The sequence below is a fragment of the Orcinus orca genome, chromosome 11 (assembly GCF_937001465.1).
Source record: "Orcinus orca chromosome 11, mOrcOrc1.1, whole genome shotgun sequence".
NCBI lineage: Eukaryota > Metazoa > Chordata > Mammalia > Artiodactyla > Delphinidae > Orcinus > Orcinus orca.
Genome location: NC_064569.1, coordinates 44,543,993 through 44,571,516, shown reverse-complemented (window position 1 = coordinate 44,571,516; position 27,524 = coordinate 44,543,993). Strand labels below are relative to the sequence as shown.

General features: G+C 44.6%; 2 protein-coding genes across 2 annotated transcripts in view; one reads left to right on the top strand and one right to left on the bottom strand.

The window, feature by feature from the left end:
- Nucleotides 1–19,372, top strand: part of CS (citrate synthase) — a 28,989-nt gene extending 9,617 nt beyond the window's left edge. The window contains exons 2-11 of the mRNA XM_004274150.3: nt 6,189–6,239; nt 6,849–6,956; nt 7,695–7,760; nt 8,658–8,789; nt 9,180–9,368; nt 15,813–16,012; nt 16,703–16,832; nt 16,957–17,058; nt 17,256–17,465; nt 17,777–19,372. Of these exons, the coding sequence (XP_004274198.1) occupies nt 6,189–6,239; nt 6,849–6,956; nt 7,695–7,760; nt 8,658–8,789; nt 9,180–9,368; nt 15,813–16,012; nt 16,703–16,832; nt 16,957–17,058; nt 17,256–17,465; nt 17,777–17,947 (1,359 nt within the window). The 3' untranslated portion in view covers nt 17,948–19,372. The remainder of the gene's footprint in view (nt 1–6,188; nt 6,240–6,848; nt 6,957–7,694; nt 7,761–8,657; nt 8,790–9,179; nt 9,369–15,812; nt 16,013–16,702; nt 16,833–16,956; nt 17,059–17,255; nt 17,466–17,776) is intronic.
- Nucleotides 18,543–23,659, bottom strand: COQ10A (coenzyme Q10A). The gene is made up of 5 exons (XM_004274153.4): nt 23,304–23,659; nt 22,610–22,756; nt 21,654–21,846; nt 21,315–21,416; nt 18,543–21,049 (listed from the first exon to the last, which is right to left on the bottom strand). The coding sequence occupies exons 1-5, from the start codon at nt 23,423–23,425 to the stop codon at nt 20,882–20,884; spliced, it is 732 nt and encodes a 243-aa protein (XP_004274201.1). The 5' UTR covers nt 23,426–23,659; the 3' UTR covers nt 18,543–20,881.
- Between the last annotated feature and the right edge of the window lie 3,865 nt (nt 23,660–27,524).

Genomic DNA, 27,524 nt, shown 5'->3' with positions numbered 1-27,524 from the left:
TCGTTGCAGCACGCAGGATCTTCGTTGAGGCATGCGGGATCTTTAGTTGTGGCATGCGGACTCTTTTAGTTGCGGCATATGGGATCTAGTTCCCTGACCAGGGATTGAACCCAAGCCCCCTACATTGGGAGCGCGGAGTCTTAGCCACTGGACCACCAGGGAAGTCCCCAGGAACGTTATTTCTTGAGTGCTGCGTCTGGCTCCCACGCGCCCTGTGTAAGATGAACAGGCTAAAGGGCTGTTTGTGCTGCGTGCTTTCTGCCCAAATGGTCCTCAGTGAGCTAGAGGAGATGGTTTAGGAAGTTAACGAAAGGAGTTGCAGGCAGCCCTGGTAAACAAGTTGAGGTGTTCCCCCTTTGTTTTAGGGCCATATTCGCTTGTTTTCTGCTCTCTGAATTTAGCTTTGGATTGATTCTTTTTAAAATAACATTTTCTGAAGGGTCTCTTCCCTTTTCATTTCTCCCTCCTGCCCCAACAGAAAGAGGGGTACTAACTTCTAAAAAGCCTCAGGCCCTACTAACTCTCACCTTAGGCATGTAGTGTTTTGGAATTTATACAGTAACGCTAGTTCAAATGATTTTCAGCACGACCAGACAGCAATGCAATACAGTCGGCTCTTTGTGGGTTCTGCATCTGCGGGTTCTGCATCCACAGGTTCTGCGTCTGTGGGTACAACCAACTGTAGATCAAAAATATTAAAAAAAAAAATTCCAGAGGTTTCCCTGGTGGCGCAGTGGTTAAGAATCCACCTGCCAATGCAGGTGACACGGGTTTGAGCCCTGGTCCGGGAAGATCCCACATGCCATGGAGCAACTAAGCCCGTGCACCACAGCTACTGAGCCTGCGCTCTAGAGCCCACGTGTCACAACTACTGAAGCCCACATTCCTAGAGCCCATGCTCCACAACAAGAGAAGCCACTGCAATGAGAAGCCCGCGCACTGCAACAAAGAGTAGCCCCTGCTCGCCACAACTAGGGAAAGCCTGCGTGCAGCAACAAAGACCCAATGAAGTCAAAACTAAATAAATTGAATAAATTAAAAATTCCAGAAAGTTCCAAAAAGTAAAACTTGAATTTGCCACGTGCGTGCTGACAACGATTTGCATAACATTTACTTTGTATTTACAACTATATAGCATTTATAGTGCATTAGGTATTGTAAGTAATTTAGAGGTGATTTTAAAGTATATGGAAGAGGGGCTTCCCTGGTGGCTCACTGGTTAAGAATCCGCCTGCCAATTCAGGGGACACGGGTTCAAGCCCTGGTCTGGGAAGATCCCACATGCTGCGGAGCAAAGAAGCCCGTGTGCCACAACTACTGAGCTTGCCCTCTAGAGCCCGTGAGCCACAGCTACTGAAGCCCGCGTGCCTAGAGCCCGTGCTCTACAACAAGAGAAGCCACCGCAATGAGAAGCCCATGCACCGCAACAACAAGTAGCCCCTGCTTGCTGCAAATAGAGAAAGCACGCACACAGCAAGGAAGACCCAACACAGCCAAAAATTAAATAAATAAATTAATTAAAAAAAAAAAAGTATATGGAAGGGGACTTCCCTGGTGGTACAGTGGTTGAGAATCTGCCTGTCAATGCAGTGGACATGGGTTTGAGCCCTGGTCTGGGAAGATCCCACATGCTGCAGAGCAACTGGGCCCGTGAGCCACAATTACTGAGCCTGCGCGTCTGGAGCCTGTGCGCCGCAACAAGAGAGGCCGCGATAGTGAGAGGCCCACACACCGTGATGAAGAGTGGCCCCCGCTTGCCACAACTAGAGAAAGCCCTCGCACAGAAACGAAGACCCAACACAGCCATAAATTAATTAATTTTAAAATAATAATAAAATAAATTTTTTAAAAAAGAAAAAGTATATGGAAGGCGACTTCCCTGGTGGTGCAGTGGTTCAGAATCCGCCTGCCACAAGAATATACCATGGAGAAAAGACAGCCTCTTCAATAAGTGGTGCTGGGAAAACTGGATAGCTACATGTAAAAGAATGAAATTAGAACACTCCCTAACACCGTACACACACAAAAAAAACTCAAAATGGATTAAAGACCTAAATGTAAGGCCAGACACTATAAAACTCTTAGAGGAAAACAGGCAGAACACTCTGACATAAATCACAGCAAGATCCTTTTTGACCCACCTTCTAGAGAAATGGAAATAAAAACAAAAATAAACAAATGGGACCTGATGAAACTTAAAAGCTTTTGCGCAGCAAAGGAAACCATAAACAAGATGAAAAGACAAACCTCAGAATGGGAGAAAATATTTGCAAATGAAGCAACTGACCAAGGATTAATCTCCAAAATTTACAAGCAGCTCATGCAGTTCAATATCAAAACAACAGACAACCCAATCCAAAAATGGGCAGAAGACCTAAATAGTCATTTCTCCAAAGAAGATATACAGATTGCCAACAAACACACGAAAGGATGCTCAACATCACTAATCATTAGAGAAATGCAAATCAAAACTACAATGAGGTATCACCTCACACCAGTCAGAATGGTCATCATCAAAAAATCTACAAACAACAAATGGTGGAGAGGGTGTGGAAAAAAGGGAACCCTCTTGCACTGTTAGTGGGAATGTAAATTGATACAGCCACTATGGAGAACAGTATGGAGGTTCCTTAAAAAATTAAAAATGGAACTACCATATGACCCAGCAATCCCACTACTGGGCATATACCCTGAGAAAACCATAATTCAAAAAGAGTCATGTACTACAAGGTTCATTGCAGCTCCATTTACAATAGCCAGGACATGGGAGCAACCTAAGTGTCCATCGACAGATAAATGGATAAAGAAGATGAGGCATATGTATACAATGGAATATTACTCGGCCATAAAAAGAAACGAAATTGAGTTATTTGTAGTGAGGTGGATGGACCTAGAGTCTGTCATACAGAGTGGGGTAAGTCAGAAGGAGAAAAACAAATCCTGTATGCTAACACATATATATGGAATCTTAAAAAAAAAAAAAGGTTCTGAAGAACCTAGGGGCAGGACAGGAATAAAGACGCAGATGTAGAGAATGGACTTGAGGACACGGGGAGGGGGAGGGGTAAGCTGGGACGAAGTGAGAGAGTGGCATGGACTTATATATACTGCCAAATGTAAAATAGCTAGTGGGAAGCAGCCACAGGGTGATCAGCTCAGTGCTTTGTGACCACCTAGAGGGGTGGGATAAGGAGGGTGGGAGGGAGATGCAAGAGGGAAGAGATATGGGGATATATGTATATGTATAGCTGACTCACTTTGTTATAAAGCAGAAACTAACATGCCATTGTAAAGCAATTATACTCCAATAAAGATGTTTAAAAAAAAAAAAGAATCCGCCTGCCAGTGTGGGGGACACAGGTTCAAGCCCTGCTCCGGAAGGATCCCACATGCTGCGGAGCAACTAAGCCCATGTGCCACAACTACTGAGCCTGCGCTCTAGAGCCCACGTGCCACAACTACTGAGCCTGCGTGCCACAACTACTGAAGCCCATGTGCCTAGAGCCCTGCTGTGCAACAAGAGAAGCCATCACAATTAGAAACCTGCGCACCGCAACGAAGAGTAGCCCCCCACTCACCCGCCACTAGAGAAAGCCCGTGCGCAGCAACGAAGTATATGGAAGGATGTGCTTATTAGGTTATATGCAAATACTACAACATTTTATATAAAGAACTTGAGCTTCCTCGGATTTTGGCTATCTGTTGGGGGTAGGGGGTCCTGGAACCAATCCCCCCTTGAATACTGAGGGATGACTGTAGTTACTAGAAAAGGTGTCTCTGACCTTTTGGTGAAAGGAAGAGAAATGTAGACTTTCTCCACAGTTTGTGTGTGTGTGTGTGTGTGTGTGTGTGTGTGTAATCTTTAGTTTGCATGGTGCTTCCACATCCATTGTAATTTAATCGTCACAAGGCAACCCTGTGAGATGTGTGGTAGGTATCAGCACCATTTTATAGATGAGGACACTGGGGCTTATTTTGACAATATCATTTTAGCTTCAAAATAATCTTGTGGGGACTTCCCTGGTGGTCCAGTGCTTAAGACTCCATGCTCTAATGCAGGGGGCACAGGTTCGATCCCTAGTCCAGGAACTAAGATCCCACGTGCTGCGCACAGCCAAAAAATAAAAAAGAGAGAAAAAAATCTTGTGAAGAAAAGTCAACCTCCTTGCCTCAGTCCTTACAACTTGGTAGTAGTATAACTGGTTGTCTTTCTTTTTTTTTAAACACTACAAGTTAGGTATTATTTTTATTTTTGTTTATTTATTTGGCAGTGCTCGGTCTTCATTACGGTGTGCAGGCTTCTCTAGTTGCGGTACATGGGCTCAGTAGTTGTGGTGTGCAGGCTCTCTAGTTGTGGCCTGAGGTCTTAGTTGCCCTGCAGCATGTGGGATCTTAGTTCCCCAACCAGGGATCGAACCTGTGTCCCCTGCATTGGAAGGTGGATTCTGGACCACCAGGGAAGTCCCTGGTTGTCTTTTTCAAAGGCAGTGTTGAACTTTCTGTTGCAACTCAGCAATCTTCATAGAAAGTTGTTTTTCTTGGGGGGAGAAATCTATCTCTAAACATAGCCTAGCTACACTATTTATATTTACAATTGCCAAGATATGGAAGCCACCTAAGTGTCCATCAAGAGATGAATGGATAAAGAAGCAGTGTTGTATATATACAATGGAATACTACTCAACCATAAAAAAGAGTGAAATTTTGCCATTTGCAGCAATATGGATGGAGTTGGAGTATATTATGTGAGTGAAATAAGTCAGAGAAAGACAGATACTGATCACTTATATGTGGAATCTAAAAAAGACAACTAGTGACTATAACAAAAAAGAAAAAGACACTGATATAGAGAATAAACTATAGTGGTACAGTGTGGGGAGGGGAAAGATGGGGTAGGGGGTTAAGAGATCCAAACTAAGTATAAAATAAACTATAAGGATATATTGTACAGCACAGGGAATATAGCCAGTATTGTATAATAACTATAAATGGAATATAACCTTTAAAAATTAATCAAAAAAAAAAATTGTGAATCAGGGCACTTCCCTGGTGGTCAGTGGTAAAGAATCCACCTCCAATGCAGGGGACGTGGGTTCGATCCCTGGTCAGGGAACTAAGATCCCACATGCTGTGGGGCAACTGTGCCCGCGTGCCACAACTACTGAGCTCCTGTGCCACAACTACTGAGCTCGCACGCCTCAACTAGAGCCCATGTGCCTCAAACTACAGAGCCCACGCGCCTCAAACTGCAGAGCCCACGCACCCTGGAGCCTATGTGCCACAACTAGAGAAGAGAAAACCCGCAGGCCACAGCTAGAGAGAAGCCCGCGCACCACAACGAAGAGCTCTCACGCTACAACGGAAGATCCTGGGTGCCGCCTCTAAGACCCAGTGCAGCCAAAAATAAATAATAAATCTTTTTTAAAAAAACTGTGAATCACTATGTTGTGTACCTGAAACTTATATAATACAGTACGTCAACTATACCTCAATTTAAAAGAAAAAATTCCTTTGGTACAGGTGTGTAGGTGATAAACTCTCAGCTTTTGTTTACCTGAAATGTCTTTATTTCACCCCCTTTAAGATTTCTTCCTCACCTGGGTACACAACTCTAGCTTAGTAATTATTTTCTCTCAATATTTTAAAGATAATTTACCAGTTTTCTAGTTTCCATTGCAGTTGAGCAGTCTGTTGGTTGTTGCTTTGTAGATATTCTGTTTTCTCTGTGCTTTTTCCAGGAGCATATCAGGTAGTGTTGTAAAAGGCTGCTTCCACCTGTGGGCTCTCCTAGACTGGAGAGGTTGAAGTGTTGCCAAAAGGCTAGGTGCTGAAGAAACCTTACCAGCTGGGTTAAGTAATTGATCAGTTTTCTCATTTGCTTTTCTCAGAGCTACTGTCGACTAGAGTGGGATGGACTGGGTACTTTAACAACTGCCTCTCTGACATTTCTTCTGTGCCTAACAAACCCAGCCGTAGAACCCAGGTGATGGGAGAGTCTCTTCAGGGAATGCTAATGAAGCTGTTGCTTCCAGACTGGTAACTCTTTCCAGGTTGCTCGAGGCCTTTTATAGCTTTCTTATGTCAGACTGTCCTTAGAGGCTAAAATGAAGAGAGGTTGAGTCACTGTAACTCCTTTTTAATACATAGGAGGGAGGACAATTGCATAAGGTTTTGTGTTTTCTTTGCAGAATGCATCCTGTCTTGTTCTTGCTGCCCGGCATGCCAGTGCTTCTTCCACGGTAAGGTTTGGAAAAGAGGACTGAGAATCATTGAGGCAGCTTGACCCTGGGATGGGGAGGGGTGGTGGGCTACTACTCAGCCTCTCATCATTATCCTGAGTATCTCCTGGAGGTTTCCAGTTGTTATTGTTACAAGTATTATCACTACTACTACTTTAAGATAGCTGAAGCACTGTGGACATGATATGGACTGTGGGGTTTTGGCTGGGAAAAGTAGCTCTGTAATGTACTTCAACAAAAGTACCATTCTCTTCAGTGACTATCTGTCCCATAAAAGGAAATGTTGGAGCTTATGGTATTGGTTAGAAATTAGACTATTCTTAAGTTTATAATTTAATGGCAGTAAGTAATTCACATTATTGGGCAACCATCATCACTATTCATGGCCAAAACTTTTTCATCTTCCCGAATTGAAACTGTACCCATTAAACAACTCCCCATTCCCTTCTTGCTGTGCCTAATTTTACCCTCATCTGTATAGAGAAGTTGACCAGACTTCCCTGGCAGGTAGAGAAAGTCAAATTCTAAAAAGCAGTCTTAACATACCTACTTTGCAGAAATCTAATCAATATTTTGATCATCACTTAGCCTCTCTACTTCTCGTTTTAGAATTTGAAAGACATATTGGCTGATCTGATACCTAAGGAGCAGGCCAGAATTAAGACCTTCAAGCAGCAACATGGCAAGACGGTGGTGGGCCATATTACTGTGGACATGGTAAGGGTTGTAGCGTTTTGCCTGCAAAAAGTAGCTCTGTAATATGCTTCAACAAAAGTACCATCCTCTTCACTGATTGTTCAAAGCAGTCTGTCCCACATAAGGAAATGTTGAAGCTTATGGCGTTTGTTAGAAATTAGCCTATTCTTTTCTATAAATTTAATAGTTGAGGCTAACCTAATTCATGTATGGGAGGGATAAATGAAGTTTTTATTCCTCTTCCCAACCCCTTAGCTTTTGGGCCCAAGGCTCTCTGTCTTTGAGTTGCTGCTGTGCTGATCATCCAGTTAAACCACAGCTCTAGCAGGCCTTCTAGAACAGCTTTAGGATCGTTTCTTCTTCAGTCCTAAGAGTCTAAGCAGCTCAGATGATAATTTCACAACAGTGTTTAGCCATTGGTCTCCATCTCCTTTCCCTACAGTCAATCCCATTCTTTTTACTTCGGTTGGTGGGAATGAGGGGATAAAAGTGGGCAGGAGAAAAAACAATAAGAAAAGGGAGCAGAGGCAAAAATATTAACTAAAGGTAGTGATTTCTCAACTTAAAAAAATCATTTCCAGCGTTAGCAGTCTTCCTTTTAAAGTTCCATTCTATAGTAAGTTAACTCCTCAGAAATCTTCCCCCAAATGAAGTCTTGCAAGTCAGAGAATAAATTTCCTCTCCCAGGTCCCATGAAGCACTAACAAGCTCTAGCCTGAATTATTCAGACAACTGGTTACATCCTCTTCTTTTCTTTAGATGTATGGTGGCATGAGAGGCATGAAGGGATTGGTATATGAAACATCAGTTCTTGATCCTGATGAGGTAAGAGATCCTCATATCAATCACTAATAATCACTGATTTTACTGACCATTGTGCACACCATGGATTAGACCAGCAGTCCCCAACCTTTTTTTGCACCAGGGACCAGTTTTTTGGAAGACAGTTTTTCTGTGGATGGGTCAGGGGTGATGGTTTCTGGATGATTCAAGGGCATTACATTTATTGTGCACTTTAATTCTATTATTATTACATTGTAATATATAATGAAATAATTATTCAACTCACCATAATGCTGACAGGAGGCGGAGCTCAGGCAGTAATGCCAGTGATGGGGAGTGGCTGTAAATACAGGTGAAGCTTCACTCACTCGCCTGCCGCTCACCCCCTGCTGTGCAGCCTGGTCCTAACAGGCCGTGGACCAGCACCAGGGTTCTGGGGACCTCTGGCTTAGACCACTAAGGGTGCGGAGAACAAAATAAAGCACCTACCTGTATATTTTGGAAGGTGAAAATAGGTATATATGGAATAACTGAAGAGCGAGTTTACCTTTCTAATATATCAACTAGTAAAACTAAAAGTACAAAGCAGGAGTAAGTTACCTAAAGATTTGCTCTTTAAAAGTTCTAACTTGGGCTTCCCTGATGGCGCAGTAGTTGAGAGTCCGCCTGCCGATGCAGGGGACACGGGTTCATGCCCCGGTCCAGGGGGACCCCACATGCCGCGGAGCGGCTGGGCCTGTGAGCCATGGCCGCTGAGCCTGCGCGTCCAGAGCCTGTGCTTCGCAACGGGAGAGGCCACAACAGTGAGAGGCCCACGTACGGCAAAAAAAAAAAAAAGTTCTAACTTGTTGACAGGTCTGATGAAAGTGGGATCAGTCAATTATGTGACTTTGAAGCTAACAAACTTAAGAGTTGTAATCCTTACTCTTCTCCCTCAAGGGCATCCGTTTTCGAGGCTACAGTATCCCTGAATGCCAGAAAGTGCTGCCCAAGGCTAAGGGTGGGGAAGAACCCCTGCCAGAGGGATTATTTTGGCTGCTGGTAACTGGACAAATCCCAACAGAGGAACAGGTAAGCAGAAGGACACTAGCGCTTCTCATTCACCTCCTTCTTTGCCTTTTTCTAATCTCAGACACTGAATCCTGATCTGGTTATGGGTGGTAGTTTATAGAGTGGAAGGAATCAGAGTAGAGTTCTGCTGTATAAGTGGACTGTATTGAATTCTCTTGGATTTTCTTTACTTAGAGGTCACTGTCTTTTTATTTTATTTTTTTATTTTTAATTTTGGCTGCACAGCACAGCTTGCAAGATCTTATTTCCCCGGAATTGAACCTGGGCCCCCAGCAGTGAGAGTGCTGAGTCGTAACCACTAGACCGCCAGGGAATTCCCATTGTTTTTTAATTTCTCTTCTTTTTCTTTTTTCCTTGCCTAGTGTTTTGAACAATGTCTCCCTTTCACAGGTATCTTGGCTCTCAGAAGAGTGGGCAAAGAGGGCAGCTCTGCCTTCCCATGTGGTCACCATGCTGGACAACTTTCCCACTAATCTACACCCCATGTCTCAGCTCAGTGCAGCCGTTACAGCTCTCAACAGTGAAAGCAACTTTGCCCGAGCATATGCAGAGGGTATCAACCGAACCAAGTACTGGGAGGTAGGAAACTTTGCTGTGATGATTGATGTTTGATGGAGATCCAAAGGACTTGAGTGTGAAGGAAGAAAAAGGAATGTAGAATCCTTTGGAAAATTACTACCCTGAGTTATGCCAGAAACTCATTTAAAAGAATTTTACTGTAGGCTTGCTTTTTATCCGTCTTTGGAATTACAAAGATAAATGAAGCATGCTTTCTATCACCAAGGTTATTGATTTAATTAGGGTGATATACACATAAAAAAGAAACTATGGGCTTCCCTGGTGGCACAGCGGTTGAGAATCCGCCTGCCAATGCAAGGGACATGGGTTCGAGCCCTGGTCCAGGAGGATCTCACATGCCACGGAGCAACTGGGCCTGTGTGCCACAACTACTGAGTTGCGCACCACAGCTGCTGAGCCTGCATGTCACAACTACCGAGGCCCATGTGCCTAGAGCCCGTGCTCCACAACGAGAGAGGCTGCCGCAGAGAAGCCCGCACACCACAATGAAGAGTAGCCCCCGCTCGCCGCAGCTAGAGAGAGCCCGCGCACAGCAGTGAAGACCCAGTGCAGCCAAAAATAAATATAAATAAAATAAATCAATTTATTTAAAAAAAAAAAAAGAAACTACAATTCAGTAATCTTGCTGGAATAGAGGTGTGTACACTGTGCTGTTGGAACATTGAAAAAGATGTGACTTAACTGCAGAGCCCCCGAGGAAGGTTTTGCAGAGTAGTCTCACTCTGGCCCCAAAGGGTCCCTTCTCCTTCTCTTCAAATAAGGAGAACCATTCATTCATTCATTCATTCATTTATTTCTGCGTTGGGTCTTTGTTACTGTGCATGGGGTTTCTCTAGTTGCAGTGAGCAGGGGCTACTCTTTGTTGTGGTGCACAGGCTTCTCATTGTGGTGGCTTCTTGTTGCGGAGCATGGGCTCTAGGCGCTCGGGCTTCAGTACTTGTGGCACGCAGGCTCAGTAGTTGTGGCACGTGGGCTTAGTTGCTCCACAGCATGTGGGATCTTCCCAGACCAGGGCTCACACCCGTGTCCCCTGCATTGGCAGGTGGATTCTTAACCACTGCGCCACCAGGGAAGTCCCCAGATAAGGAGAACCCTGAGAATTTGGAAGAATGGCAGCTAAGGCAACTCTGGAGGCTAGGAGGACTAATGCCAGTCAGCCACAGTTTGGACTAACCCACTCAGGATACCTGTCAGGAGTGGAAGGGTGGTTAGTATCCTGGAAGTAGGATCCAAAAAGCAAATGAGCTTTATTCTCTGAAAATGAAACGTGATCTTAATAGTTCGAACTCTGTGGTTAGAGTATGAGAAGATTGTTGGGCCTTGTCCTAGCGCATAGGACATAATTCCTTCCATCCTCTTTCCAATACCCCACATACTCACAAACACTGGGTAAAGTACAATTTATCTGGCTAAGTTTACAGAAGGACATCTCATTTTCTTTTGTTTCTTATTTAGAGACAGGTAGTATAGGAAGAGAAAAGTTCCTTTCTGCAAAGCAGATACACTAAAGGATTTTTAACCAGGAGAAGGTCCCCAAAGAGTTCACTATGAGGCAAGGCACAGAGTAGCATGGCCCACTGGTCTGATGAAATCTCCTTGGGGTTTTGGCAAATCCCACTTCATTGGATTGATCAATATTTATTCAGTGCCAACTGTGTATAGAGAATTGTGTTTGCTGTTGGGGGAAAGAGGGAAAGTTTGCAATTGATACTAGTCTGGTTGGCTTTGAGGAGGAAGGTATAGGAATGATGCAAACTAAACCTATTCACAAGCATTTATAAAGTCACACATCAGCAGGTTCAGAAGGTTGTATAAACTGAATATGTTGCTTTTCATTTTCTTTTTAAAATACTGTTCAAGTAATTGTTATCTGTGTGGGTCACCATAACAGAAAAGGTTAAATCAAGGCCAACAGTTCTTCTATTTTAAAACTTGTCTTTTAGAAATTGACCACTGAGAAGTGCCTGTTACTTCTTACAGTGCTGTTGTGTTGCCTGTTGTAGAGTTCTTCATACTTTGCAATAAATACCTATAAGATATTTCCCAGGTATCCAAACATGCTGCATTGCTTCACACTGTCCTTTATTGAGTCAGGAAAATGAATCTTGTTCTTCTCTGCTTGCTATTGCCTCCATTTCAGTGTACAGCCATTGATTGGTTGTCCTGCCACCTCTTTGTGAGATATCATCTGAGGGTGGCTGTCTTGAGGTGAACATTGTATTTCAGGACTTTGCCAACCTGGAGAGTGTTTCTAAGCAATACTGATATATCTCTCAGCCTCAGGATGTGCATCTAATAAGTTCACACTGAACAAAAATTAGCACCATGAACTGCTTTAGTGGAGCTTGGTGCTCTTTTGCAGCCATATCCTATCTCTCTCAAAGATCAGACATGCTATTTGAGTTTAGTTCTCTGTCTTGGTTAATTTAACCATGCTACTTTAGTAGAATTACATGACAGCATTCAGCTGGTTATTTCTGTTTAAAAATTTATGTTAAGGAGTATATGTGATCTAATTCTCTACTAGAATCATCAGCTCATGCTGTTTTTCACATACACCTCAAGAGGATGATCTTCCTACAACTTTCCTTCCATAACAGTTTACATGACTTTAGATAAATAGTGTAATCTATTGAGGTGAAAAAGTTACATCTATTACTAATTTACTAATTGACTTAACTTCACTCGTGACTAGGAGATTACTCTGATGCACCAGCTGTTTAATTATGAAGTAGCCTTAAGATATTGTTGAATTGGGTAAAATCTGCAAAGTAGCTGACAGATGAGGTTTTTCTAGTAAGGCATATGAACAGTATATGTAGGTTTTGAAGCTGTTTAGTCTATAATAAAATCATCATCCCAACACCTAACAACTCTTGAAAGCATGCCAAATATTAGCTTAAATGTTTTATATTCATTATCTGATTTAATCATCGGAACAGCCCCATGAGGTAGATGTCACTGATGTCATTTTACTGAATGGGAAAGCTGAAGATTAGAGAAAATAAGTAGCTTGCCTAGGGTCATGCAGCTAGTAACTGGTAGACAGCAGATTGAGACTTGAGTTTGCTTCACTCTAGGGTCTCTTCACCATTAATACTGGATCTCCTCTTTTTCTGTGTCTTCTTTATAATGACTGATAGCTAACACAACATTGTAAGTCAACTATACTCCAATAAAGATTTTTTTTTAAATGACTGATAGCTAAATACTTGGTCAGAATTTCTCTAGCACTGGAGATGCTGGCTCACAATGATGATTATGGTCAGTTTTGTTACCTTTATTCCAGGCAGTTGTGATGGTGGCGTGATTTGTCTTTTTCTGAGGGTTTAAAGATGAAGAATGAGTTAGTACCAGTAGCTAAATAGCACCTCAGTCTTAGTTTATTAAAGAAGAAATAAGGGGGCTTCCCTGGTGGCGCAGTGGTTGAGAGTCCGCCTGCCGATGCAGGGGACACGGGTTCATGCCCTGATCCGGGAAGATCCCACATGCCGCGGAGCGGCTGGGCCCGTGAGCCGTGGCCACTGAGCCTGTGCGTCCGGAGCCTGTGCTCCGCAACGGGAGAGGCCACAACAGTGAGAGGCCCACGTACCACAAAAAAAAAAAAAAAGAAGAAGAAGAAGAAATAAGGAGGCGTTCTCTGTCAGTGTGTTTGTTTCTTTATTTAACCACTTGACTGTACAGCTTTACCACTACAAAAAGCAGGGTAAAGATTCCACACTGTCATACCTGGTCTGATACTTGCTGCTTTATAAACTTCATCCTCAGTGGTAGAAGTTGAAACAGTCCTCTTTTTGTAGTTTCTTTATGTTGTGGTCATTCATACTTTACAAATGATTTTAAAAGTTAGTACATACTCCACAGATAACAGTTTGCCTAGCCCAGGATCTTGTTCTTGGCATTCTGCTAATGAATCCAGGTCCCTTAGAACTGCATATCCTTGATGCAGGTTTCTGGAAATAACCTACTTCCTTGGGGGATGTGAATCTGCAAGAAGGTATGGTTAATCGTATGATTATCATGTAAATAATCTCCTGAGAACTTGCAAGTGTTAGCTAAGTACTTCTTGCTTCAAGTAGCTTTTTAATTTTGGCAGTATTCTCATTGAATCTTGGTGGCATTGACAAAATTCACTGAGTGCTTGAGTAATAGATGACTTCACAGAGATTATCTCATTTAGGCTAGTTATTATAGATTTTGTTCTTTGTTCCAACAAAACTACCAAAACCTGATGACTTCTTACAGGAACATTTAGCCAGTTAGCTTGATAGGACAGCACAATGTAATGTCATTCAGCAAGTATTTTCTCCACGCTTTCAATGTACTGTGACTGAAAGTAGAAATTTTTATTGTTTCGTTTTGTGTTTTTTTTTTTGGCCGCATCTCATGGCTTGCAGGATCTTTCCCAACCAGGAATTGAACCCAGGCCCTGGCAGTGAAAGCACCGAGTCCTAACCACTGGACCGCCAGGGAATTCCTGAATTTTTTTGTTATTAAAAGAAAAAACTTGGGGGCTTCCCTGGTGGCGCAGTGGTTGAGAGTCCACCTGCCGATGCAGGGGACACAGGTTCATGCTCTGGTCCGGGAAGATCACACATGCCGCGGAGCGGCTAGGCCCGTGAGCCATGGCCGCTGAGCCTGTGCGTCCGGAACCTGTGCTCCACAGCGGGAGAGGCCACAACAGTGAGAGGCCCGGGTACCGCAAAAAAAAAAAAGAAAGAAAAAGAAAAAACTTGGGAATTCCGTGGCGGTCCACTGGTTAGCACTCCATGCTTCCCTTCCACTGCAGGGGTCACGAGTTCGATCCCTGGTCTGGGAACTAAGATCGCACAAGCCTCACAGCGTGGCCAAGAAAACCCAAAAACTACTCAAACCCTGTCGCCCTCCCTAAAAGAAAATCCCTATGAGAAGATAAAATTGAGACGTAAAAGTTGAGCACGCTATTAACATCACAAAAAGACAACCAGATATTATATGTTTCTCTTAATAAATGAACACAGCACTATTCATCAAAAAGTCTTGCTGGGCTTCCCTGGTTGGCGCAGTGGTTGAGAGTCCGCCTGCCGATGCAGGGGACACGGGTTCGTGCCCCAGTTCGGGAAGATCCCACATGCCGCGGAGCGGCTAGGCCCGTGAGCCATGGCCGCTGAGCCTGCGCGTCCAGAGTCTGTGCTCCGCAACGGGAGAGGCCACAACAGTGAGAGGCCCGCGTACTGCAAAAAAAAAAAAAAAAAGTCTTGCTAAAGAAATTGAACATGAATCTGCTCAAACCTCTAGCTCTATCAGTCTGTCGGAAATACAGTGGATAGAGGGACATGTTAAATGACATCACAGGTATATAACTAGCAAAATCTAAACTGTGGGAAATTCTACAGGACAAATGATCTGATTTTCCACAAATAAACTGCAGAGTAAAAAAAGGACAGCATAAGAGGGAACTTAAATTAATTAAAAAGACTTCAGAGACATGTCATACAATTGCAATGTGGGCTATTTTCAGTGAAACAGACAAATGAGGGGGAGCTTTATAATAAATGAATGAGGTGGGGGGGGACTTGAATACTGAGTAGATAGTTAATGATATTGAAGAATTGTTAAATTCTTTTCAGTAGGATAATGGTTTTGTGATTTCGATTATGAAGGACCTTTATCTTTTAGAGATACATGCTTAAATACTTACATGTTATATATGATATCTGGGGTTCACTCAAAATAATCTGGGAGATGAGAGGGGAAAGTAAGGGTATGGATGAAACAAGCATGGCCATGAGTTAATAATTATTTAAGCTAGATGATGCTTATTAGCCGAGTGGGTAACCTTGTGCCCCAGTTTTTACAAATGAAGGCTATGTTACCTTACAGGACTATTGTAAGAAAAGAAAAAAATGAAAATAATATATCTAGCACAGTACCTGTTATATAGTAAGTGCTTAAAAAATGGAAGCCTTTGTTCATAACTAACAATTGAATGCCACTGTTTGACCCTTGGCATATATGGTGAATTTTCCTTGAAAGATGGAACATAGAATTATTAAAAACCTAGTGTCGTAGCACATTCTTTGAATGCAATGTCATGTAGTGGAAAAGATCATGGTTAAACATATAAGGGTTCAAAATCTGACTTTGGCATTTAACTGAATGCTCTGAGCCTCAGTTCTCCTTTTAAAATGGAGGTCATTATATACTTTGTAGAATGGGAAAAAATTGGGAATAATGTTTTAATATACATGAGATAGTTTGTATAAATCCCTTAATGCGGTGCCTGGGTCATAACAGTTATTCAGTTAAATGGCCATTGTTGTTATACTCCATTTATAATCACCCAGCATAGAATCATCAATCCAAATAGCCCAGTCCATAGAGAACAAACACCATCCCTGCCTAATTCTTCCTTGTTGATAATTCCTCTTCTTTTTTTCTCCATTTTCCTCTTCTCCCCATCAGTTGATTTATGAAGACTGTATGGATCTGATTGCAAAGCTACCTTGTGTTGCAGCAAAGATCTACCGGAATCTCTATCGAGAGGGCAGCAGTATTGGGGCCATTGATTCTAAGCTGGACTGGTCCCACAATTTCACCAACATGTTAGGCTATACTGACGCTCAGTTCACGGAGCTCATGCGCTTGTACCTCACCATCCACAGGTGAGGGAGACCCAGCAACCATAGCCACCAGGTGCCTGGATTGGTGGTGAATATTAAGGAAAACTCCTTGGGACTTCCCTGGCAGTAGTAGCTAAGTAGTTAAGACTCTGCGCTTCCACTGCAGGGGGGCGTGGGTTCCATCCCTGGTCAGGGAATTAAGATCCTGTATGTCATGCAGCATGCCAAAAAAACCCAAACTCCTTAACAGGTGGTAGGCAGCAAGGAGATGGAAACACAGCGTATGGGATGGTACAAGGCAAGATCGGGGTCTGGTAAAGAAGGTCAGGAGGTCTAGAAAAATTACCATAACCACGCTAAGGGTAAGATAGTGCTTCTGGCTAGGAAAAGGTACTAGCTGCTCACATTAGACAGGTCCTTTGGCTTTCCAGGAGCTCCCTCTTCTGGCCATTGCTGTTAAAGCTGCAGTGAGAGTCAGGGAGCTTGGCACGCAGGCCAGGCATCATCAAGCAGTAACCTCTCCAGCCCTGTGGATTAGTGAACAAAGGCTGATGATAAGATTGGGACATCTCTTACAAGAGCTTATGTATAAGTGACTAGCTATAGGCTGGTGTGAATCCATAGCTAGGCTAGTATGTGACAATAAGAGAACAGCAAGGACTGTGTTTCAATAATCTGCCCCTTTTTTCTCCTTTCTCTTGGCCTTGATTCTCCTTTCTTACTTCCCCACAGTGACCATGAGGGTGGCAATGTAAGTGCCCATACCAGCCACTTGGTGGGCAGTGCCCTTTCAGACCCCTACTTGTCCTTCGCAGCAGCCATGAATGGGCTGGCAGGGCCCCTGCATGGACTGGCAAATCAGGTAAGACTGTTCTTTTTCTTCTCCTGCTCCGTGTTTTTCTTACTCCCATGCTTTGTTTCTGATCCTGGCGTTCTCTCCTGGCATATGCATTGACACTCTTTTATTCTCCAAACCTTACCCACAGGAAGTACTTGTCTGGCTGACACAACTACAGAAGGAAGTTGGCAAAGATGTGTCAGATGAGAAGTTACGAGACTATATCTGGAACACACTCAACTCAGGACGGGTAAGCAGAGATGCTTAGCAACTAGGAAAGAAGCCAAGACTCAAGTTCTATAATTTGGAAGAATGAAGGAGAAAAGAATGAGATAACTCCCTAAATTAGAGGAGATTTTTTTTCCATTTGTCTACCCTAAAGAATGCAGAAAAGACAAAAATTTCTACCTGAGAATACAACTGGTTTTCCCCCCCTATCCTTTGCAGGTTGTCCCAGGCTATGGCCATGCAGTACTAAGGAAGACTGATCCACGATATACCTGTCAACGAGAGTTTGCTCTGAAACACCTGCCTCAGGACCCCATGTTTAAGCTGGTTGCTCAGCTGTACAAGATTGTGCCCAATGTCCTCCTAGAGCAGGGCAAGGCCAAGAATCCTTGGCCCAATGTAGATGCTCATAGTGGGGTACTGCTCCAGGTGAGTCCTCCTTTCCCTGCTTTCCTCTAATTTATACCAAACCTTACTATTCTCTGCCATGCACAAAATCAACTCCCTAGTCAGAGCAAGGACTCTCACACCTCTTTCCTTACGCTTTTGTTAAAGTTGCCTATGGTGGGGGAGGTGTGGGCTGGAGGAAAGGGGTGCTTTCCTTTCAGAATCCAGTTGCTATACTTTTCCCAGTCATTTCTATTTAAGGCTAACTGGGTTAAGGCTTTTAATCAATCTGGACTTGTACATGCCACTACCTGTGGGCCTTTAACAAAACTTTTTTCTCTTTTACCTTACAGTACTATGGCATGACGGAGATGAATTACTACACAGTCCTGTTTGGGGTATCACGGGCACTGGGTGTATTAGCACAGCTCATCTGGAGCCGAGCCCTAGGCTTCCCTCTAGAGAGGCCCAAGTCCATGAGCACAGATGGTCTGATGAAGTTTGTGGACTCTAAGTCAGGGTGAAACTGAAGACTGGGAGGAAACTAGCTACCAGAAAGTGAGGGATATTAAAGAAAAAAAAAAGTATAATTTTGTTTCAGGGGGCTTCTAAAGACTTAAGATTAAATTGTATCTGAGGCACTGATGATAAGTTTGAGGTTAAGATATTAACTAAGATTTTAAAAGATAAAAAGTAACCCCTTTTTCCTTAACCAGCTCCTTTCCCCGGCCTGGTATGAGTTGCCCATCAACTACAGGATGACCAGGACTAATGCATGTGGTACGGGTTAGGTTTACCCGTGCCCCCACCCAATCTCCAGAGTAAGATCTTTCCCTAGGTCAAAGCTGGTTGCAGAGAATCTGCAGTCACTTCAGCAGAGCTTTTGGTTCTACTCTGCCCACCCCTTAATAGGCCAGCAAACCAGGACCCTGCCCCTTCTGTTTCCATAGGAATCATGTTGGATTGTCACCTGTACCAAGCCCCATTAACCTCTCCCATGCACACAGACACTTCCTAGCAAGACCGATTGGTTATGCTTTGGCTTTTTTTGTTTGTTTGTTTTTAATGATACCAGGTGATCATAAAGGCCATGGTATTTGTTGTGACTGGCACCCAGTGTTTGATTTTTATTTCTCTTTTTTAAATTATCCCATTGAAATTAAGATCTGGGAGTGTTCTATTCCCTGTTACTTGAATACTCACCTCTTTCCAGATTTTCTATACCTGCTGCACCTCAAGCCAAGGTTGCTCTGGACCTTCCCCTCTTGGTCCCTACTAGAGACCTCTTTCAGCAGGTTGTATACAGCACTGTATGATATTGTGGTCTTTCCCATTATTTGGCTTTATCAGTGCTTAATATGAACTAAGCTTTTTGCTTCCCTGGAACACAAGCCACTACCCTCTGACCTTTTTTCTTTCCCCTTTAATATGCTGTGGGCTGTAGAACAGGGACTTGGGAATTACCAGCATGATATCTTCATGGCCTGATCCCAGGGGTACTAGCACCTCTTTCTGAACAGGGAAATGAGATTGGACATGGTCTCCTTTGAATATGAGGTACTGGGGCTGAGGGCATTAAAAATAGTAAACCTCCCTCCTCATCCCCTGCCACAAGCAAATATCCTTTTATTTATCAGGGTTCTTATCCTGCCCCTTCCCCAAGATCTCACAGTACAGTGTTTGTTTTAGAAGCCCCATATGCACAGGTTTCCAGTGACTCAGAATGCTCTACTGCCTTTTCTTTTCAAGAAAGGATTAAAAATACACTCCTGCTGTGCCCCCTTCCTCCCTCGCAACTCCTGCCTGTGTTTGTGTGGATCCCAAATCCCCAGAACCACGCTGTTGAGATGGATAATACTGTCTGTAAACCCCTGGGTAACTGTCAAGTCATGATGCAGATTTCAGGTTGTTCTGTATAAAATGCAAAATAAATGTTTTTATTAACAATGCTTGAGCCTAGTAAATAAGGCCTGGGACAATCTCTATTATGAGGTAAGGATTCTGGCTAGCAAGATCCTGGACTTGGTGGGTTATGTTATCCTGTGCATCTTTTTTATCTTGAGGTAGGTTTGGCATTCATTTACGCTAATCAGAAGACAGGTTCCCTATGAGATTTCCAAAGGAGATTGCTGTCTGTCTTCATGGTTAGAAGTCCTTGATCTTTAGCCCCTATCCTTCCTAAACTTGTCGTAAGGTAGAACACTCAAGGACAGTAGCTGAGACGTCACAACTGCTTATGTGACTAATCCAAGGAAGCTGGTCCAGCCCATTGGGTGAAAGGAACAAACTATACCAAGGGCAGTTAAGGTAGAACTACTGACTCAGGATCTGAGCCTCTAGAGGGCTCTGGTACTTCGTGAAATGCCAGTTCTTTGCAGCTTCCCTTAAGGATCCCCCAGAATAAGAGGTGGTCTGGAGGGCATCAGTTATATGGGAGGTCTGAGACCAGATTACTCTGTCCTGAGACTCCTGCTGCAACTGACCTTCTGAAAAAGTCTATAAATAGGCAAGGGAGTGGGTACTAGGTCCTGGCTTGTAGAATGTGCTACTATAGTTAGCAGGGACACTGTGTCCAAGAGGACTTCTTGCACCTTCACTCCGCTAGGGAAGGAAGCCATGACTTTCTACTACTCTACTATAGCTACATTATTCCCCTGAGAAGCAATATATAAAAGTCAGATTCATACTGTCACAATTAATTTATTGAAATTTTATAAAAACTCAGGAGTGGAAGAATAAGGTACAACCCAAGAGTATAACTGTTCAGTGCTCTTTTGCTCCTTTCCCCCTGTGGCAATGATGGGGAGAAAGCCCCTTGCTCTCCACTAGCCAGGCAGCATGGAACTATTCTTAAAGTGAGGTCATACAGATTTTAAGCTGGGGCCAGATCTCAGGCATCTCCTGAGGGGCTGAGGGCATTAAAAATAGTAAACCTCCCTCCTCATCCCCTGCCACAAGCAAATATCCCTTTATTTATCAGGGTTCTTATCCTGCCCCTTCACCAAGAGCAGGCAAAGTTACTGACTACCCAGTAGCTCTGTGTCAGAGAAAGGAATTCAGTTTATTCAGTCCTAAGAAAAGTTGCTGTCTTCCCCTGGTCAGACACTAAGGCACCTTGACAAGAGCTCAGAGACAACCATACAGTCCTGATTATAATTCAGTGTGAGAAGGTTGCAGGCATCAGGCATATGGGCTCTCAAGATGAGCCTGACCCTTTCCTAAGCATACTTTCCTTTCCATACTTCCATACTACTTTCCATACTAAGCATTCCTTTCCATACTTCCCTGCCTTTTCTTTCCCCCAGCATTTCCAGCCAGCTTAGAGCCCAGTTTGAGTGGAAGAACAGTATTATGAACATAGACTCTTCTCTCAGATTGGAGCAGGAGCTAAATGAAATAAATAAGAGAATTGGGTGAGGAGGGAGAGGAGAGGTGAGGCTAGGGAACAATCCTTTGCCTCAAGTTTGGTGCACCTCATGGAACATCAGTTCACGGGGGATGGCTGTTTCTGGACCAAACTTGGTTGCTGCCCGGCGCTCGAAGGCAGTGACATTCCGTTTGACAACCTCATCAAAAAACATGGTGGCCAGTTGGGAGTGCAGCAGAGAACGAAATTCAAAGGAAATCTGGGAATGGGTAAGAAACAGAAACTCTTCAAGACCATGTTGGATAGTCCCTGGCCAAATGCAAGGATACTATTCAGTGCCTTTTCCTCCCGCTCCAGTTCATTAGATCCCCTCAAAGGCCCTGGGACTGAGTATAAAGTACAAGTTTGATACAAGCTCAGACCTGTGAAGAGTGTCATTGACTTGTGAAATAACTGTCACAGTACCTCAGCTCAGCCCCCCACAACCCAATTGTAGCCCTGTGCTATACAGCCTCCTGACTCACCCAGAAGTCCACAGTGCAAGTTCGGGGATAGGCAGGAATACCAGGACTGAACCGCCAAATGGTCTCTAAGTGGTTGAAGAGCTTGCCGTCGGTGCAAACAGCCTAGAATAGGACAATCAGGTAGTTAAACAATATTATGATGGAATTAAACCTGTATCAGGTATAGGAGGCTATAAGAAGGAATTGAAAGCCATTTTCCTCTCCTAATATTTTATTAGGGAAATATTTGGCACGTGGAGATAAAAATTCATTACAAGGAAAGCCACAATAGCCTTTAAACGTAAAAATGCCAGAGAACACAAAAAACTTCCTGATCAATCCCTCCCAGACAGGCCTCACCTTGACCATGTGAGGTTTGACCATGGAAACAGCAGAAGTATAACGTTCCATAACAGGTGGAAAGCCAACCTCCAACTGGGCCTTCAGGTGACCTTTGCGGCTGGATACCACCAAAGACTTCTTACACCAGGGCACAAACTCACGATACTCCTGGACATTGGCTACCACCTCGTACATCTCCTGCATTGAGTACCTAGGGGAAGGAATCAGAGAGAGGCCAAGGAACTGCCAGATGGGTGACGTTCCTCCTTGCTCTAGGCACCCTCCCCCCCATGCCCACTAATCATGCACCTTCAGGAACTAGAGATGCCAAATAAGCCTGGATAAATGACTTTGCAAAAGCAAATGTGCAAATCTCCATGACGTTAGTGTTACCTTAAGTTTTGCAGTTTACAGAGTGCTTTTGCATTTACTATTTTGATGCTAAGACCATCTAGGGAGAACAGAGGTCGATTTTACTGATGATTCACAAAAGGACTCAAATCCCAGCTCTATGACAGTGTGGCCCTAGGTAAATTATTACTGTCTCCGTATCTCCTCTGTGAATCATAGGTAATAGTAATTGATTCGTAAGTTTGTTTAAAGGATCAAATGAGAAAATCTATGGTAAAACACCTAAGCAGCCTGCTAGCAGTAGTAAGTGCTCAGTAAAGTGTTAACTCATATTGTGCTCAGAGTACCTAAAGTCAGGTCAGCAGAGAAATAATATCCTGTTGTCTTATGTTATTGTCCAATTGTAGTCATGTTTCACAATGCACAGGCACAGCAACCAGGAAGGGGGGAATTAAGGTTGGAAGGCTGGCAGAGGAGGATAAAGGATCAGTAATATAGCTGGGAAGCATGGGACGGCCAGGGATCTTGCCCACTATGGCTACCCTTACGTTCCAGCCTGTACATGCTTTTTGTTTGGCGAGAAAGTGAATGTGGAGGGCTGCTGGACAGGAGGGGATGCTCACCCCATGATCCTACGCTCGGAGTAAGCCTTTCGCTTGTTGGTGAAGGGGGCAGCAAAGCCCATGAAGGAACGGCTGGGAGGTAAGCCAGCCTCAGCCGCCAAGACCTGGGCAGCCCGGGGCAAGAAGAGGCTGCAGGAGATCAGAAATCTAAGGCCAAAAGGAAAGGAGAGACACGTTACGATTCTTTCCTTGTGTTCCTCAACCATTCCCAGGTGAAGGGGAAGAGGGGCGCATCCCAGAGGAAGGTCGTCCAAACAAGCTTTTCGCCTAGCACCTGCTGCAGCCCGCCAGGCTCTCTTGGCCAAGCAGTCACGAGTGCGAAAGGTCGAGGGCGGCGGAGGACAGTGCCGGGGGAGGAGTTGGGGAAAAGCGGGATGCATGTGATGTGCCAGGTGCCTTTGACTGGAGGCTACCCTACTGCTGAAAGCGAGGACTCTCAGGAAGCATCACAGTCCCCGGGACTTCGCCAAGCCCGCTGTTGCCAGGGCACCCGCGAGGGGCAAGAAGTGGTTGGGCACCCACCTCGAAGACTTTGCCCCGCGAATAACTTGCAAAAGCATTCCGTAAAGCTCTACATTAGACCCCAAGGTATGACCGTAGCCGCCCTCCCGCCGTGCCTGCACCCAGAGCTGCAACTTCGGGGTCCTGGGCGTCCCCTTTAGCTCCAGCCCCGACGTCCGCATCTCCCTCTCACCTCATTGGGACCGGCGGTCGCGGAGGGACCGGGGGCGGGGCCGGGCGCAGGGAGAGGCCGCTGCAGCCCCTGGCCGCCGCGCGCGTCCCGGCCGGGAGTCGCCGCGCGCCTGCCGAGGCCATGCGCGCTGCCCTCCCTTGCCCTCTCGGCTCTGATACCAGCTGCGCACTCCTCAGTCCAGAGGAAGAGCGGAGGTTAGCGGCAGCCGGGCGGGTTCAGGGCCCCCGAGCGCAGGGGCGGCGTTGGGCGGTAGCTCCTCTCCCTCTATTCCTGCCCGGGCGGCCGGGTAGCCTAGAACTGAAGCCGCTACCGCTGCTCCCGCAGCTCCCAGTAACCCCACGTCACGCCGTTGCCATGGCTCGGAACCTGGAGAGGGGGGAAGGAAGGGGACCACGCGGCCTGTCGGGAGATGTAGTTTCACCCCTCTGGCGAGAAAGGGCGCTGGAGGGGGTGTTTGAGAAGCTGCAGAGATGGCTCCGTGGAGCGAGCTCACCAGGCAAGCTACTTGCCGAGTCTGTGGTCACGGACCTGGTACATAAGCACAGAAGCGACTTCTTGGTCATGTCAACAGCATATGCCGTTGGTCTTCTGAACGTCTGTCTTAGAGACTTTACTATATTCTGCCTTGTTTATAGTTAGAAGTTCCATTCATCTTTGTAGCACATAGTACCTAGTGCTGTGCTTTGCATCTTTGAGAAAGGAAATTAATGTTCCAAGATCTGGGCTAAGACTTTGCATAGTTTTCTCTTTTAATATTTATAGAAAGAAGTCGGGGTGAGAAGAACCAGACTTACTTTTATGGTAGAGAACCGTCTTTGCCTGGAAAAGTGTGCACTTGATAGAGGTGAGACCTCATGGGCAGGAACCTGAACCCAGGCAAGGAAATGTCACTACACTGCTTTCAATCATGATACAAGGAGAAAAAAAGGGCCCTTGATAAAAGTGGGGAGAACAGAAGAGAGAGAGAGAAGAGAGAGAAATCAGCAATCAGAGACTGGATCTAGGTGGGTACAAGAGCTCTTGAAATTCTGCCACAGTGGAGTAAAGGAAGGACATTTTAAGAATGGTGGTGTCTGCTGTTGCATTTAAAGATGTTTTTGTTATTACAGTGCAAGCCCCTCCTCTGCTTTAGTCTTTAGAGCGGAAGTCTTCAGTCATGCTCTCCACATTCAGGAAAGTTTTATCTGAGTAGTGTTGTGGGGGTTAGGGTGGGAGGATGAAATAATTAGACTGTTGCCTTTAGGGTCTAATTGGTAGGGAAGAGAGAGATCTTGTCCAGAAACAGGGGCCTGAAAACAGATGTAAACCTTCCAACTCTTCCCACTCCTTGAGACTGGCATTCATTTGCAGAATTCCACTGGATATGGATTGAATTTTAAAGCTTGAGCCCATTTTGGGACTTCCCTGGTGGTCCAGTGGGTAAGACTCAGCTGTGCTTCTAATGCAGGGGGCCCGGGTTCAATCCCTGGTCGGGGAACTAGGTCCCGCGTGCATGCTGCTGCTAAGGGTCCACATGTTGCAACTAAGAAGTCTGCATGCTGCAGCTAAGACCCGGCGCAGCCAAAATAAACAAACAAATTAATAAATAAAGTGTGAGCCCATTTTATCTGGATTTCAAGGAGCAAAACCCTCCCTTGAACTCTGGTTTACATTTGATATTTTGTAAGGAAGGCATTTCAATCCTTATGTTAAATTATTTATACATGAAGTCCCAAATTGGGGAATGATCTCACTTCTTTTTCTCTTTTAACATTCTTCTTTTTCCCTCAGAACCCTCCCCCCAACAAGATACAGTATCTCCTTCCAGTTCGAAGATGATAATTGGGAGCCACTCTCAGAAGGGCATATGATCTTGAGGGACAGATTTACTCTTTCCAACCCCACTCTCTTGTCCAGCCTCTCTGACCAAGTGCTTACATATGTGAGACAGCTGCTTAGAGTGAGGAGTAAGGATCTGACCGGATAAAAGACAGAAATTAACTGGGATACATAACTAAACTGTGACCTCATTAACACTATGCCTTAACCGAGTTAACTGCTGCAGAATCTCCAAGGTACAATAGGCCTGCCAAGCCAGTTTGCTTGTTGTCCCCCCCTACTAATTAGATTAGGTAATTATTGCCATTTAAGCTTTTCCTAGTTCATTCCCTGTACTTGAAACAACCAATTTCCTGCCATTTCCATATCATTCTACATCGATAACTTCCTTCAAGTACTGACTCAAAACACACCTCCTCCAGGAAGACCCTCTTGACTGAACCCATCTCTAGACATTATTCTGAACACATAATGCCACATAAAGTAGCATGAATCCTATATTCTCTAGTTGTTTCATGTGCATGTGTATGTTCTTCTAGGTTAGAAACTCCACAAAAATAGACACTATTACTTTTTTTTTTTTTTTTGCGGTACGCGGGCCTCTGACTGTTGTGGCCTCTCCCGTTGCGGAGCACAGACTCCGGATGCGCAGGCTCAGCGGCCATGGCTCACGGGCCCAGCCGCTCTGCGGCATGTGGGATCTTCCCGGACCGGGGCACGAACCCGTGTCCCCTGCATCGGCAGGCGGACTCTCAACCACTGCACCACCAGGGAAGCCCCTATTACTTTTTCTTAACCTACCATTATATATGTATGTATATATATATATATTTTTTTTTTTCTTTTTCTTTTTTTGGCTGCACCTCGTGGCTTGTGGGCTCTTAGTTCCCGCCCTTGGCAGTGAAAGCACAGAGTCCCAACCACTGGACCACCAGGGAATTCCCGACACCATTACTTCTAAGTTTCTACCTCCAAACCAGTTAGTATAGGGCTGAATACAATGGTGAATTCTCAGTAGACATTTGTTAGAAGAATGAAAACTGAGGCTTAAAGACAGGCAGGCATCTGCCTAGAGTTATCCAAATATGAATTCAATAGTGGAATACAGAAGGACTATTTGCATAAGAGGGCTTTGCCACCACTTCCGGCCTCCTCCTCCCCCACACTGTGCATCTCCCTGAGCCCTGGAAGTAACTGTGTTACCTATATCATATTCCTTTTTTCCCTCCTGGGAAATCCTCTTTCTGTGCTCTGAATAATATTAAAAATAACTCTTCTAGCCCTTCTTCCTCCTTCCAGCTGCCCAGAGAACCCGGCTGGCAAACTTCCTTGTTCACCTCCACTCAGGAGCCAGAATCAGGCACGTGACCCCAGCTCAACCCCTGACTCCAATTCCGCAGGTTACCAAAAGCTATTTTGGGCATTGGAGGCCATGTAGTCCCCTTTTCCCCATCCTCTGGACCATATACTAGCTTAGCCCTTCCTGGAAGGTCCATCATACCCACTAGCCAAGTCAGCATATCCCAACACCCATATCCATCAGATCCTCAGCTACCTTCAGTTTCTACTTCTTCAGCCTCATCTTCATCATCATCATCGAATATTGTGTCTGTTCCCATGTGCTGCTCTGCTTGAGCATCCTTTTTTTTTCCCATAGAAAACAAAACCAATAGGGGGCTTCCCTGGTGTTGCAGTGGTTAAGAATCTGCCTGCCAATGCAGGGGACACAGACGGGTTCGAGCCCTGGTACTGGAAGATCCTACATGCCGCGGAGCAACTAAGCCCGTGGGCCACAACTACTGAGCCTGCACTCTAGAGCCTGCGAGCCACAACTACTGAAGCCTGCGCACCTAGAGCCCGTGCTCCGCAACAAGAGAAGCCACCAAGATGAGAAGCCTGCGCACCGCAACGAAGAGTAGACCCCGCTCTCCACAACTGGAGAAAAGCCCACACTCAGCAATGAAGACCCAATGCAGCCAAAAATAAATAAATAAATTTATAAAAAACACAAAAATCAAAAAACCAATATACAGTCCTGTGTTGGAGGACTCTGGCTAACAAGGAGTTTAAAATCCCTTCTGGAACACTGGACTCCTGTATGTCAAAGATGTAAGGTGAAATGAACAACAAAGATGAGCAATTTAAACCTGATTGTGACTACAACACAGAGAATATAGCCAGTATTTTATAATAACTATAAATGAAGTATAACCTTTAAAAATGTGAATCACTGTTGTACATCTGTAACATATAATGTTGTACATCAACTATATCTCAATTAAAAAAAAGTTAAAAAACAAAACCCAAAAAGAGCAACCTGACTGTGATAGTGTAAACTAAGTATGGAAGTGATAAGGAGACCTAACAAAAGGGAAAGAACTGTTAACCAGGGAAGACTTCCTG

Bases quoted from the DNA above. Each gene is read 5' to 3' on its own strand.
- COQ10A (XM_004274153.4), bottom strand. From the start codon at position 23,425: ATGGCCTCGGCAGGCGCGCGGCGACTCCCGGCCGGGACGCGCGCGGCG. The intron at 21,847-22,609 runs GTGAGCATCCCC...TCCTTCCCCTAG, and splicing joins TCCGAGCGTAGGATCATGGG to GTACTCAATGCAGGAGATGT. The intron at 21,050-21,314 runs GTGAGTCAGGAG...ACCCATTCCCAG, and splicing joins CTTGCACTGTGGACTTCTGG to ATTTCCTTTGAATTTCGTTC.